The sequence below is a fragment of the Neofelis nebulosa genome, chromosome 2 (assembly GCF_028018385.1).
Source record: "Neofelis nebulosa isolate mNeoNeb1 chromosome 2, mNeoNeb1.pri, whole genome shotgun sequence".
NCBI classification, from domain to species: domain Eukaryota; kingdom Metazoa; phylum Chordata; class Mammalia; order Carnivora; family Felidae; genus Neofelis; species Neofelis nebulosa.
Genome location: NC_080783.1, coordinates 128641624 through 128657007, shown reverse-complemented (window position 1 = coordinate 128657007; position 15384 = coordinate 128641624). Strand labels below are relative to the sequence as shown.

General features: G+C 45.6%; 2 protein-coding genes across 5 annotated transcripts in view; both read left to right on the top strand.

Annotated features, from left to right (window-relative positions):
- The first annotated feature begins 760 nt into the window (after positions 1–760).
- On the top strand, positions 761–8826 carry GPR61 (G protein-coupled receptor 61). Of its 4 annotated transcripts, none has more exons than XR_009257874.1 (4): positions 761–876; positions 3570–3688; positions 4001–6230; positions 6906–8826. XR_009257874.1 is itself a non-coding variant. In XM_058716287.1 (3 exons), the coding sequence occupies exon 3, from the start codon at positions 4620–4622 to the stop codon at positions 5973–5975; it is 1356 nt and encodes a 451-aa protein (XP_058572270.1). In that variant the 5' UTR covers positions 761–876; positions 3570–3759; positions 4001–4619; the 3' UTR covers positions 5976–6482. The 4 variants fall into 4 exon arrangements, 1 of the variants encoding a protein (XP_058572270.1); XR_009257872.1 differs by having other exon boundaries at positions 3570–3759; XR_009257873.1 differs by having other exon boundaries at positions 856–927; positions 3570–3759.
- A 1337-nt stretch (positions 8827–10163) lies between these two features.
- The window catches only part of GNAI3 (G protein subunit alpha i3), a 39020-nt gene continuing 33799 nt past the window's right edge, over positions 10164–15384 (top strand). Inside the window, exon 1 of the mRNA XM_058716291.1 lies at positions 10164–10420. Within this exon, the coding sequence (XP_058572274.1) occupies positions 10303–10420 (118 nt within the window). The 5' untranslated portion in view covers positions 10164–10302. The remainder of the gene's footprint in view (positions 10421–15384) is intronic.

Here is a 15384-nt window from a genome sequence, read left to right as displayed (position 1 = left end):
CTCTGCCCCTCCCCTGCTCTTGCTCTGTCTCTCTCTCTCTTTCTCTCAAAAAAAAAAAAAAAATTAAAACAAAATTGAATGTCACTCCTAAACCTATCCTTTGTACATATTTGGTATCTGCCAAAGAAGCCAGACCCTGAAGTCTTGGCTGCTGCCAGGCCTAACCCCGGCACCCTGTGCCTGCACTAACTGGCCTGCTATAAGGGCATCTTTGTTCTAATGTCACACGGAAGCATGCAATGGCACGGCTGTCAGGAGCCTCAGGATCATCTCTCCTGTATTCTCTTCGAACAGATAAGAAATCTACGGCCGGGAATGGCAAGTGACTTGCCCAAGGTCATACAACTAGTAAGTGCCAGAGCCAGGCCTTAAACCTGGATTTTCTATGAGCACTGGGTGTTGTATGCAAGCAATGAATCATGGGAATCAACTCCCGAAGCCAAGAATACACTATAAACGCTGTCTGTTAGCTAACTTGACAATAAATTGTATTAAAAAAAATACAAAATGGATTTTTCTGATGCTCAATACCCTTTATACTTCATCAAGCTGGCCAGGAGTGTCTCCCCTGCCTACGGTCACCTAGTCCCACTAGAGTTTTGAGATGCCAGTCCAGCAGCCTGAGAGAAGTGAGGAGGATTGGAACCACCCCTGGGTGTCTTCCCTGGGGGCACTGGTGCCTGGCTCCTTGCTTCAGAAGTGGCTCCAAGGGGCTGGGTGGGAAGCAGGAGGCCATTAGGACCCAGAAGCTCGTGGAGCATCTTGCTCTGCCGGCTGCCTCTCACTGTTCACTGCAGTGGTTCAGGCTTCAGCAGCCTTGGAGAAGCATCAGCTGAGAGGAGCTATCACATGGGAGCCGGGAGCTGCTTGGCAAAGGTAGGAGTTGCCGACTAGGCCAGGAATGGGGGCCAGTCCAATGGCCTGATGGTGAGTGCTGAGGTACTCTGCAGGAGGGTAGCTCTGTGTCCCAGGGACCAACCCACCCAGCCCACCCTACCTTATGGTGGGCAGTTTTGTCAAGGGATGGGCTCCCAGGTATCTCAAAGGCAGTATTGGGGTGTGGGCATGTCTGAAGCCTAGAGATGGGGGTTGATCTCCTGCCAGCGGGAGTACCCACATCCCACGGGCAGACAGGGTTCCCCATCTGTCTTGCTCCATGTCATAGAGATGGGTACCCCACATCCTTGGAGTGGGTCCCTTGATATCTACGCTCATGGGCAACTCTGTGTCCTGGGCGTGGGCAACTCTGCTGGGGAGAGGTGTGGTAGCCCCCTGGAAATCTCCCCTGGCTTACGAGGGGGCATGCTCTTGTCTGAAGAAAGGCTGGGCTCGGGTTCTTGAGGTAGAAGCTCTGTATTTGGGAAACAGGTGCATGCGAATCCCAACGACACCTCTGTGGCCTTGGGCTCGGCACTTATGCACATCTTGCATCCTGAAACAAGGATATTTGTAACTTGACCATGCCCTTGCTGGGAGACCAGACTTTAGCCCCTGTGGTGGCAAAGCCTGCCAGGTACTGAGAGGTGCTGGAGGTGAGGGAGGGCTTGCTGGAAGGAAGCAGTGGGAAGACGAGAGCATGTGAGAAGGCATGATGATGTGAGCTAGGGGTGGAGTGTGAGGCTCTCTGGGCTTCCCCTCCGACACCGTCATGCACAACCCTCTCATCCCCAACGCCCCCCCCCCCCCCATCAGTGAGAAGGGTGCTGGGGAGCAGGAATGTTGGTCCATCTGTTAGGAGGTAAATTGGAATCCTGGTATTTAGGAGTCAGTGTGGAGATACCGGCAAGGCCGAGGGGGCTATGGAAACGAGAAACGTCCAATACCTTCTTGCCTAGGGCTCCATCATGGCTGCACAGAACCCCCTCCATCTCCACGTGGATACCATGTCTGCTTCCCTCAGTCTGGGACCCTGGGTGCACCTTGCTGGCAGACTCTTGATGTCCATGCAAACACGGGAGGCCTATCCTTCAGCTCCCAAGGCCTCAGAGCCACATCTTCTGGGCCCCACTCCCAGGTGGAAGGGACGAAGAAGTCACGGCCTGGAGAGTAAGGGGCAAGGACACCTCCCCTAGCGTTGCTGTCTGCATTTTTTCCTGTCAGACTGTCTTGTGAGAAGCTGATGTCTCCACTTTTGAGCCCTCTCTTCACCTTCTCTGTAGACCCTGAGCCTATGTGGCCATTTTAATTGTGAAACGGGCTTTCTGTTATCCCCGGGGAAAGGCATCTCTCTAGGCAATTGTCCAAAGTTAGGGCTGCCCCAAGTCCAGGAGCCCAGGTTACCCTTTCCAAAGCAGAATCCCCTGGCTGACACATAGTCGATCTACTGAGTGTACTTGGGAGTACGTACTCAGGGGCAGGGATTTAACAGATAAGTTTGAGTTTGGTATAATTGACAAAGTTATATTGAGTACTTATTGCATGCATTAGTGCAAGGTTGGTGGTAATGCCAAAACCCAAGGGTGGTTGTAAGGCTGTAACTATGGAGAGGGAATGGGGCCTGTCTGCCTTACATGGTCCACTTCATTACAGTCAGAGAAATGATGTGTTGTTTTTTCTTTAAGTTTATTTATTTTGAGAGAGAGAGAGAGGGAGGGAGGGAGAGAATCCCAAGCAGGCTCTGCACCATCAGTGCAGAGCCTGATGCAGGGCTCGAAATTACAAACCACGAGATCATGCCCTGAGCCGAGGTCACGACTGAGCCACCCAGATGCCCCACGATGGGTTTTTTAATTGAGCAACCACAAGGCCCTTTATAGCCCAGGAACTCACAGAGTCATTAAGTGTTGTCAGATATGGGAATCTTGGCAGTCGTCCAGTTCAACCTTCCCATTTTACAGATGAAGAAACTGTGATCCATGGAACTTGTGACTTGTCTACAGACAGACCATCAGACTTGGCATGTCCATAGTTTGCCTCTAATTTGCATACCTTCACACATTATACTGAGAGACTGTAAGAATAGGATATGGAAATGAAAATAATTTATAATTGCATTATTATTTCAATTATATGCAAACTTAATATGGATAACGAGACACATAAAACATTTGATCTGCCCTTTGATCAGAAATGAGGGACGCTGAAACCCCAGACTTTGTCCTCTCCCAATTTCCTTCAGTTGCCTTCTCTGCGTTATGCTCCCCTATTTCCATGATAACAGTGACCTACCCTCTCTCACCCCTGTGCCCCTCTTAGACACCTACTCCTCCCTCCTTACTCTGGATTCTGCTAACAGTCCAGGACCAGGAGGACTCTGGGCCAGGGATCTGCTCCAGTGATCAGAGACCTGGGACCTGGGGAGTGCGAGGTTGGGAGCATTTCCTCTCCCATCTGCAGGGGCACAGTGGCCTTGAGAAGCTAATGAGTGGGTGAGGAAGGGCAGCTGTCAAGTGACTTACCCCTTCTGGCTTGGGGGGCAGTGGAGGCTGGATGAGCTGACATCCCAGCTTCCTTCCAGCTGGGACATTTTGTTTTCACTGTTCCTTTTCAACACTCCCCAAATGGCAATTCTGTGTCTGGGGGGATGGTGATGTCACAGGAGACTAAAGCAAGGTCCTTCCCCCTTTCAGGTGATCTCTTCCAAATGGGAGCCCCAGAACACTGACAGACATTTTTAGAGATGGTTCAAGTTCAACGACTATTCATCGAATGCCTACTGTGTTCCAGCCACCGTGGGGGGCACCGTCTGGTGGGTAGAGTACTGGCCCTGGAGCCCGAGTGCTTGGGCTGCGGGTACACACGCAGACCTTGCCACTTTTGGTAAGTTATTTCCCCTCTCTAGGCCTGTTTCATCAATTGCAAAATGGGGATAAGAATAGCATCTACCTCATAGGTTGTGTGAGGATTAAAATGAGTTTATTTACGTACAGTGCTTTAGAACAGGGTTTGGCATGTGGAAAGCACCACGTAAATGTTATGCTTATTGGTAGTATTGTTATGAAGTCTCACCGGACCCTCCAAACACAGTTGTGAAGTAGATATTATTCTCTTCATTTTACAGATGTCTTTGTGAGGAAACTGAAGTTCACAAGAGTCACAGAGTTAGCAATTCCCAGACCTGAAACTGGAAACCAGATCCTGTGTCCCTTCTACTCCCCAACAGCTCCTGCCATTTGGAGAGTCAAGAAATCGGGAAATTTACATAAGCAACTTTAAAACTGGGGCACTATCCTGGAGCTCAGCGGGACCCCGGGAGAGGGAGAAAGAGGATTTAGAATCTCTGGATAACAATCCCTGAGAGGGGAGAAGGGTATGGAGAACAGAGGAAAGGAAAAGAAACAAGGAGCCTGAGACCACTCAGAAGGTGGAGTGTTGAGTGAGTGAGGCTCCAGCATCTCTCACATCTCCTGCTTCTTCGATGTCACCAAAGTGGACCAGAGCCACCATCTTCCAGAAAGGAGAGATGAGCTTCTGAGCCCTCCGTTCTCTATGCACAGTCTGACCTGGGAGGCTGGCGGTAAGAGCCTGTCCAGGAGGTTCCAGCAGGAGGCGCCCTCCCCCCCTATCCCCACACACCAAATTGGGAAGCCTGGGCCTGGGCTGGCCATCCCAGGGTCACTGGACTAGGATGGGGGATGGGCCTGTGACGGGAGGTGCCCTGGGTGTCCTCTTCCGGCCCCATGGAGTCCTCTCCCATCCCCCAGTCATCAGGGAACTCTTCCACTCTGGGGAGGGTCCCTCAAACACCAGGTCCCTCTACTGCCAGTGGGGTCCCAGAGGTGGGGCTGCGGGACGTGGCCTCAGAATCTGTGGCCCTCTTCTTCATGCTCCTGCTGGACTTGATCGCTGTGGCTGGCAACGCCGCTGTGATGGCTGTTATCGCCAAGACACCTGCCCTCCGAAAATTCGTCTTCGTCTTCCACCTGTGCCTGGTGGACCTGTTGGCCGCCCTGACCCTCATGCCCCTGGCCATGCTCTCCAGCTCTGCCCTCTTTGACCATGACCTCTTTGGGGAGGTCGCCTGCCGCCTCTACTTGTTCCTGAGCATATGCTTCGTTAGCCTGGCCATTCTCTCGGTGTCGGCCATCAACGTGGAGCGCTACTATTACGTTGTCCACCCCATGCGCTACGAGGTGCGCATGACGCTGGGGCTGGTGGCCTCCGTGCTGGTGGGTGTGTGGGTGAAAGCCTTGGCCATGGCTTCTGTGCCAGTGTTGGGAAGGGTCTCCCAGGAGGAGGGAGCACCCAGCACCCCCCCAGGCTGCTCACTCCAATGGAGCCACAGTGCCTACTGCCAGCTTTTCGTGGTGGTCTTTGCTGCCCTTTACTTTTTGTTGCCTCTGCTCCTTATCCTTGTGGTTTACTGCAGCATGTTCCGAGTAGCTCGAGTGGCTGCCATGCAGCACGGACCGCTGCCCACGTGGATGGAGACGCCCCGGCAACGCTCCGAGTCTCTCAGCAGCCGCTCCACCATGGTCACCAGCTCGGGGGCTCCCCAGACCACTCCGCACCGGACGTTCGGGGGAGGGAAGGCTGCGGTGGTCCTCCTAGCTGTGGGGGGACAGTTTCTGCTCTGTTGGTTGCCCTACTTTTCTTTCCACCTCTACGTGGCCCTGAGTGCTCAGCCCATTTCGACCGGGCAGGTGGAGAATGTGGTGACCTGGATCGGCTACTTCTGCTTCACTTCCAACCCTTTCTTCTATGGATGTCTCAACCGGCAGATCCGGGGCGAGCTCAGCAAGCAGTTTGTCTGTTTCTTCAAGCCGGCTCCGGAGGAGGAGCTGAGGCTACCTAGCCGGGAGGGCTCCATTGAGGAGAACTTCCTGCAGTTCCTTCAGGGTACTGGTTGTCCCTCCGAGTCCTGGGTTTCCCGACCCGTACCCAGCCCCAAGCAGGAGCCACCTGCCGTTGACTTTCGAATTCCAGGCCAGATAGCTGAGGAGACCTCGGAGTTCCTGGAGCAACAACTCACCAGCGACATCATCATGTCGGACAGCTACCTCCGGCCCGCCCCCTCACCTCGACTGGAATCCTGATGGGCTTCTGGACACTTGGAGGGAGATGGGGCTGGGGCCATTGACGACTGAAGGAACATCTTGTGGGATCACCTTTTCCCAGCTAGCAGGGGCTGGGGCTGGGGTCTCTGCACACAGCTTTTGCTTAGCGTTTTCTGGGTCAGGAACAATGCCAACAGGATGAACGTGTGGCAAAAGCCTTGGACATGGCTCTGATCCTTGACTACTGGGGGAGGGAACCTGGTGAGATGGTAATGAGAATAAACGGTCACCAAGGTGAGATAATGCCTTTCAACCAGTGAACTTTCCATGCCTCAGGAAGCAGGGAAACTCTCTAAGCGTAGGAGTTGGAGGGTATAGAGCAGCAGGCCAGGTTTGGAGTTAAACTGGGGATCCTTTAGGATATTTCATTTTTCAGTGCAATTGTCCAGGGCAGTAACTCCACTCAGGCAAGGTAAGAAAATGATCTTTGTCTTCTCCTTTCCTTGCTAGGTTTAAGAAGAACGAAATAAAGTACAGCCAAATGTTTCCATTTGAGTTAATGGCTCTTTTTCTAGTTTTAGACCTGAGGGCCAGCTGGATTTATTCCTTTCCTGAGTTTGGCCAGAAGCAAGGGGGAAATAGCAGCCAGGGTACAGAGAGTAGAAGGCAGGAAAGCGGACTGCAGCTCTCTCCCACCCTCGAGGAAGAGCCCTTCTGTTCTATTGTTCTGTCGCTCTACTTCACATGGGAGATCAAACTTGGGGCTTGATCTCAGCAAAGGCAAGGATATGACAGGATGGCTCTTTCTCCTCATTTTTTTAGAATGAAGAAGTGGAAAGATTGGGAGTTGGATGGCTGAAGGTGGGGGTTAGCATCTGAATGGCTAAGATGGTTGGATAAAGAGAGGCCAGATAATCACCTTGACCAATAAAACTGTAAATCTTTTTTTTTTTTTTTTTCCCTTTCTAGGATTGGCCTCCCTGATCTCTCTCCTCATGGCAGTGACCCACCTCCAGCCCCCTGGACAATCGGGTACAAGAGACTAAGGTTGGGAATGGGAAGGGTGGGGTTTCCATGGTCCATTAAATGCCTCCCTTCTCCCATTCATCGCTCTCAAAATTAGCTTCAGTGACAAAAGACTTAAATCTCTCTCCTACCCGAAGCCCTGGGTTGGAGAGAGGGCACAAGAGTTGGGTTCAGCTGTTTACTGATTGAGACTATAGGAACTTGTTGGTTGGTATTGGTGGTGGTATTTTCAAGCAGGGGGGAATAGTTGAAAATTGGACAGGACACTCATCTGGGACTACCTGTCCATCCACTTCCCTCTGTTGAATCAAATAACACTAAAGGATTGAGGCAGGACCAGAGGGTGGTTTGATCTGTATTTGAACAAATTCCTGACTCATTGAACATTAAAGGGTAAGATGGGCTGGTGGGAGTGGGCCCTTTGAATGGCCAATAAATAATTTTTATTATAAAAAGTTATACTGATATCAACATTTCCTATTTTAGTCCAATTCAGTACATAATAGTTGAATACCCAGTATTCTCTGGGACCCACACAGAGTCACTGCCTTTGAGGAGTTCATAGTCTAATTTGATCAGGCACCTTGTATTTTTACAGAGCATTTATATCTGGTAAAACACTAAAGAATGTTGGAGAAATATATTAAAGAACACATTGCAGTTCAGTCCACTGCAGCAAGATACTTACATGGAAACTTCCTGTGGGCTGTGGAAAGTGTGAAGGTTGTAAATGAAACCCTAGCTGAGGAAAATAATCTACTTACTGAGACTGAGCAAATCTCCCTTTAGATCTAGGAAAATTTACAGGTTTCTGTCTCCCTACCACCAGACTTACTCTAGTCTAGGACCCATTACACTGAGGAAATCCCTTAGATAGTATATATACCAAGGAGAATCTTTTGTGACTGAAAAACAAGTTCTCCTCACTTTCCTCCTTAAGATAAACTTGTTAAGGGAGGAACCTCATTCCTAGATAACAGGAAAAAACCTCTTCAAACATCATTGATCAGCTAGTAGGCCCTAAGCATTGCCAGCAGGTGGCAGTGTGAGTCCAATGGAAACAGGAAAGGTGTGTGTTGGGGAGGGGGGCTGTGGGGAGAGGGAATGGGGAGAGGGGAGGACATTAAACATTGCCTGGCAGCCATTTTGTTAATTTATTTTTCCTTTTCCTTTGACTTTGCCCTCCAACCCTTCCTTCAAATATATCAAAAAAGAATTTTAAGTGCAAGGATATCTCTAATTCAGGCTGAAATCTCCTGACACTGTGATCTCACTGGCATTTATTACAGAATTTGACACATGCTGGTTCATTTGCCATTTATTTTTCCCTGCTTGAGTGGATCATGAAGGAAACAAAAATTTCTCTTCTATTATGCTGAGAATTCTCCCAACAATTTCTGCCATGACCACTTTCCAGTTGTTTTCTAGTCACCAGGATCGCTTGGTAAAGTTGGCTATTTAATCCTTGACTGTGCAAGCTGTTCCTGGACCAAATTTGACTTCTCTAGTCAGCTCAAGAATCAACAGGTTGAGACAACTTTCCTGTCACTTTTCCTGGACCCCAGTGGTGTTGGGGTAACCCTTAAGCCTAGATGAAAACCTTGTGTCATCAGGGCTCCCCAAGTAACATCTTATAGTGGCATGGTAGAAAAGGGGTGAGTTTGGAGGCAGACGTCTACTTACTCACTGTGTGACCTTGGGAAAGATGCTTAATTTCTCTGAGCCTATTTATTCATCTGTAAAATGGGGGTAACATTACCTACCTCACAGGGTTGTTGTGAGGATTAAAAGAGATGACCATGTGGAAGCACCTAGCCATACCTGGCAAATAGGTACTCAATAAATATTGGTTTTTCTTCCCTTTCCTCTTGCCCTATTCCCCCATAAGTATTGATTATGAGAAAGCCATCCCTTTTATTCTAACAGTCATTTGGGAATGAGTAGGAGGCTTTTTAAACTTTGAAGAACCTGCATTACTAAATTATAGTGGATGAAGTTGTTTATTGTGGCTCTCAAGAAATCCCCCCAGTTAATGAATCATCACCACAGAGAGCTTTCTGGTGGGGCCTTATCTTCTAAGGTTTAAATTCTATTAAGGAAATAGTTTTTAATCCCAGGGGAAAGTTTGGGGGACTACGAGAGTTTTCCTCTCTAGAATGTATGATGAGAGTATTTGTGCAGCTATTTGGTAGTAAGGGTGATTTAGGACCACTTTCACGGTAGTACCCAGAATTAGGAGTGAAAGGGCTGAGTCTCCAGCTTTTGCAGTGGATTTATTTTCAGGTGATGAGAGAGCTGAGAAACAAATCTACTAGAACTTCCCTTTTTGTGTGATACTACAACGGGAAATTTTAGTAGGAGTTTCGCAGGATGCACTGGTTTGTTTCGGGGTGTGGGACTGAGGCTAACTGATTTTGGTAGAAGTCCGAAGCCCCTTAACGCAGGATCATCTATCGGCACTAAAACTGGCTTATATTGGAGAAAGGCGGCATGGAAATTTTTTGGAGGAACTACACGCTTACCTTTCAGGTAACAGAATATCTTGGCGATTTCAAGTGGCCTTTTGCCAACATAGTCACTTGGCAACTCGCAGCTAACGGCACAAGGACCAAGGTACATTTTGAGAGCAGGAAGCGGTGGGCCAAAGGAGGGCAGAAAGGGATCGCTAAGGTCCCAGGCATGGTCAGTCTTACAGACCTCAGATTTGAAGCGTCGCCGGGCCCCAGGCTCTGCAGTTTGTTCTCATCCCGTAGATCGGGCTGAGACAACCCTGGCAGAGAAAGTTTCCTACACTTGGGAAGGGGCTCCGGGTCTCCATAGCCAGAGATCAAAGGGGCTTTCCGACCAGTGAGAAATCCCCAGCAGAAATTCCGGCGCGGGCTGTGGCCTCTTAATTTGGGACCCTCCCCAACCTCCAATCCAAAGCCTGCTGTGTGACCTCAGGAGGGTGCCACGAACGGGAGAAGCCAGTCCCTGGTTTTCCTCCATTTATCCAAATAAGGCAGCCGAAAAGGAGAAGAGGCACTAAGGTCGAGCGGCGTAACAGAAGCTCGATCAGACCTGGCTACTCCGCGGAAACGCCGCTCTGCCTCACCGGCCCTCTCCCCGTACTTCCGCTTTTCGTTGCTCCTCCTCTACCCCAGCTGGACAGGTTTGAGCAGTAACCGTCGCGGGGCGTTTCCGGAAGTGTCGTAAACGCCGGATATCCGGTTCCTTCGGGCGCTCAGGGAGCTGACGGAGAGGGCCGCCGCCCAGCAGTAGACGCTGTCTCAGCGAGCCGAGTCGCAGTCTCCGCGGTGTGTGAGTGAGCCCGGGCTCTGTCCCCTCTCCCGCCGCCGCCATGGGCTGCACGTTGAGCGCCGAGGACAAGGCGGCGGTGGAGCGGAGCAAGATGATCGACCGCAACTTGCGGGAGGACGGGGAGAAAGCGGCCAAAGAAGTGAAGCTGCTGCTACTCGGTGAGAGGCTGAGGGCGGAGCTGGCAGGGTGAACGGGAGGGCCTAGGCACTCGGGAGCCCTGAGGAGGGTCGGGCCCAGTCGGCGGAAAGGACCCCGAAGGGATCTGGAGGCGTGACGGCCGTGGGGCGGGGTGTTCGTTGGTGGCTGAAGCTCTGGAGGGCGTGATGAGGGGAGGGGGTGGGGTTTGGAGTTGTAGGAATTAGGCTGGAGGGAGGGTGTGACTCCGTGCTGGAATTGCGTTTATTGAAGAGAGCTTGGGAGTGTGGGGCAGTAGGACATTGAGACCAATGTTAGGAATATGGGAAAGGCTCATAAAGGAAGAGCTGGTATTAGGGAAGGTTTTTCAGAGGGTTAGAGTGTGTTCATAGCAAAGAAGACGGGGTAGAGTTTGTTGGGGTTGTAGAATGGCTTATGAGTTTGGAGCGTGGTGATAACTTACTTTGACAGGATGTAGTTGGGATGCTTGAATGATTAATGTAAATAAAGGGGCAGGGACCGAGTGGTCACATAAGGGCCCTGTCATTTATTAGCGAGTGGACATTTTGAACTGTTGGTAGGGTGAAGGAACCCTGGACTATCCTGGAACGTGAAGATGTGTGGTTGAGATAAAATTATAAGTTCTCAGATATAAAAGAGCTTGGGTACAGAGGCTGTCTATACTTTTCCACCTTTTTCTATCATTTTTACTCCCTTAAGGTTTTATAACTCTTTCCTTTGTTATTATAAAGGGGGGAGGTGGTGTGAGCTGAGGAAATTTAAGGACTGGCTTGTTTGAGGTTTGTGGCAAAAGATACAGCGGACAAAAGATTACATACTTGGGAGCTGCTGAATAGTTGCTAGGGGTGACTGCAGTGGGAATGGAGTTATCTTAGGATAAATTATGGAATTGGACACAGTATAAAAGCTGTGACAAACTTCTGGTGAACTTTTTAATCTTTTTTGGTTTCTTCAAACTAAAAATACTGGCTTCAGAAAATTACTGTTTATTTTACCCGACATTCATTTTGAGCAGTTTTTAGGTACAGTCAGATGCATTTTGCTCCGCACGATTAGTTTAAACATTTTGGAGACTGGCTTTTAGAGACTCAGTAAGTCATAGACCCTGGTATTAGCTTACTGATAAGTTAAGCCATGATTCCTTTACTATTAGTATTTTCTACAATTCTTTTAGAGAAGAGTAAGTAAGAGTATTGTTTTCTGTAAACAAAAGAACTTTTTAAAACAATTGGTTTTTGAGGAAAATGAGTCGCTTTAGGAGAATTGCCAGATTTTCAGGGTGTAAAGCTCCAGAGGGCAGAATGCACTACCATAACCCAAGGCATATTTTGTATTCCAGGATGTGCTGGGTGCCCATGCTAGTCTCTTGATGTTAATGTATCTAGTGGTTTGTCGATTGCAGACGACTGGGAACAGCTCTTTGGATCTAGGGGGAAAGTTATGCATTGGAGCTTGAGCTTTTGGTTTCAATATCTGACTTTTTATAACATATGAATTTGAATTGTAGTTCTAGACTGCCACTCTCTATAGAACAGGTATCTTTTGTGGATGAGCATGGTCCATGGCATATAGTAGGTGCTCCTTAAATATTTGCTATTAACTAGCATGAACCAGCTAATGCTGGACATGGCTCTTTGGGGTTTTTTAGACACTTAATATAAACCATTATACCCAAGGCATTAATGTTGTCTGTATTGATTGATTGGTTATGAAATTAAAGGTGTATTTATAAGTTTTGATTTACCTTGGCCATCAGAGATCCCCTTAGGACATTAGCCTAGTGTAATACAGTTGTAAACTGTGAGGCTTTCTTCCAAATGGCAGGATTTGGCAGGCAGAATTTAGGCAAGCAAATGTCTGGAAAAATCTTTGTTCAGAACTTTATAAATAGTGCATTTAATTAAAAACAACATTAAATACATGATGACTTAGGGACTTCAAAAGCAGGAAGTAAAAATCAAAGTACTAAAACATTTGCTTTTAATTTTTATCAATTTCATTGTTTTAAGTAAGATTTTTTTATATTCTTGAGCAAGTTAAATCAACAAATTCAAATAGGTTGCAGACACAGATGCTCTTGCTTGAAGCATATCATTATGAGCAGAAGTTAAAGTTTTCCCTTCTTTTCTGTAAGTAGAATGCACTCATCACAGTATGCAGATACTTTTTTTTTCTTTTTCTGTAGAATACCTCTTTTGATGTAGTCATTTTTACTTCATCACTGTGAAACTGTCAAACTTAATCTAAGTTGAGATATATTTACTTACTTTCGTCTCTCCTGGCATGTAATATGTGTTCATTAAATATTACGGTATTTTCTATCTGGAGGAATGTAGTTTAGTATAGTGATTAACGACCAGGGCTATGAAATCAAACTGTTTCAAATTCTAGTTCCCATTTACTAATTGTAAGGAAGTTACTTACTCAGTTTCTCTGCCTCTGTTTCCTCATCTGTAAGATGGAGAAAATAGAGCTACTTCATAGGACTGCTATGAGCATTAAATATGATAATAATGTGAAGTGAAACACAGCCTGGCACATAGGATTAGCTCAATGAATATTAGCTATTATTTATTAAAAAATTTTTTTTTAGAGGAGTGTGAGTGTGGAAGAGGGGCAGTGGGAGAGAGTGAGTCTCAAGAGAGCTCCATGCTCAGCCTGGAGCCCAACGTGGGACTGGATCCCTTAAACTGAGTTCATGACCTGAGCCGAAATCAAGAGTTAGACACTTAACCAACTGAGCCACCCAGGCACCCCTAGCTATTATTGTTATTATTAAATCAAAAAGAATGTTACAGATTATAGGTACTATAGAAATTCAAATTAAGAACCTGGTGTGGGCCAAATAAGTAATACTTCAATGGAAGAATTATACTTCAATGGAAGGAATACTTGAATGTTAAAATTTTTTTATTACCTTTGATTTGAATTTCCTTTAGGTGTGTTATTGGGAAGATCTTGATAATGCCAAATTAATCATAATATTCTGTGGAAAGACAAATTATATTATGCAAAGCTTCCCAACCAGAGTGCAGTGCATAGGATGGCATATAAGTGTGCTGTTTGTAAATTTTTTTATAGTTTTGAAACTTTAAGTCATTTTCATAACTTAAAAATTTCACAACAGTTGAAATGATATTTGAACATTTTTAGTATGATTCCTTCTGTAAACTTTGGAAACACGGCACATGAAAATATTTTATTATGCCAATTAGTGTTTAATATCATCTGTAATACTTGGCATTTTATTTTTCATGTCATAAGTGTTTGATCTAAGGAAAATATATATTATTTTCACCAAGCTCCACCAGTTTACCTTAGTAAGGCTTACAAATACAATTTTTAGTGTGTGCCATCATGTGACAAAAGTTCGGAAGCATTAGTGTAAGAATGGGTAAGAGCACTGCTTACAGAGTCACAGAGAACTGAATTCAATTCCCACTTTCATTTCCTAGTTGTGAGACCCAGAGCATATAAGTTAACTATATGAATCTTATTTTTCACATATATAAAGTGGGGATGATGATGCCTGTTTCATAATATGCACTAAGGTAATGTATGTAAAATCCTTAGCAAGCAAGTATTCGATATTGGTAACTTCTGTTTTTTATGGTAATGTCTGTGAAAGCTTATCATTTTAAAATGCTACTTTTTTCAGGGGTGTTTCAGACAGTTAATTTGATTTTTTCAAATACTATGTTTTCGGAGGTCTTCAAGGAATTTTAATAAATAACACTCTTGTGGTAAAAGAAATTAAATATTATCATTTGGTTTTGTAAGTTATTGAATTATTTAGTTTTGTGTTATCTTTAGATTTTTATTTCTTGATATAAAGAAAGATTTACATTTACATCAAGATCCCTTAGCGGATCTTGAGAAAATAGTTTTATACAAAATGAGATTAATGCTTTGTTCTTTAGGATTTTGCTGGGGGTGGTATGGCAAAAATTAAGTTGCATGCAGAGGATTGGAATCATCTAATTCACTTAAACCTTATACAGTTTATTCACATTTAAATACCTGCATTTACTGGCTGAATATGCTTATTATTGAAAGTAGTGTTTTTTGATGATTAGAGAGTTATAATACTGAACTTTTCCTTTAATTTAGGTTACACTAGCTTCTTAATTTGAATTTCCATAGTACCTATAATCTGTAGCATTCATTTTGCTTTAATAATAACAGTAATACTTTCATAGTTTCATTAGATTCTCATAGGATGGTATTCTTTATAATGTTTGCCATTTTTTTGGCATAAGATTCATAGACTGTTATTTCATTTCTTGTGAGGATGCATCTTGTGTCAGTACAAAAAAAAAAAAAAAGAAGAAGAAGAAGAAACTGGCATAAAAAATAAAAAGTCCTATTTCAAAAATAGGTTAGTTTTTTATAAGCACTTTTTTGTGTCTCTTGTGTCTTTTATTTAAATGCATTTATCACTTCTTCAGCCTGAAATTATGGTCCTTTTCAGGAGTTACAATATTGTAATCTTCCCTATATATGCTAATTCTGAAGTAAGTACAGAGATAACCTTAGAGTAGGGTCTTAGTACTTAATAGATTTGACAAGGCATGTAACCTTTGAATCATTGCTACAACTGTCCATGCTGTCTTCTTATGTTTAGTTTAGTTTTATTTTATTGGAGAATGGGGCTTGTCAGGGAAAGTAGAGAAGAAAAGATATTTTAAGTACTCAGGAACTAGAAGATTAGCAGTAAAGTCCAAAAAATAGAAATATGGGTCTCATAAGAAGTGTATAGAGCAGGGGACACTAAATTGGTTCAGATAACTGAAGTTTGTTTCAAAACTTGTTTTCTAGTCAGCAGAATGTAATAGACTAGCACTAATAAAAGACAGTTCTTTGAACTGGTAACTGAGTTCATAAATAGATGATCCCATGTAGTGTAGGGTTAAAGAACAAAGATACTGAAAATTGGGGATTCATCCTAATCTTTGAGCTTCATTTT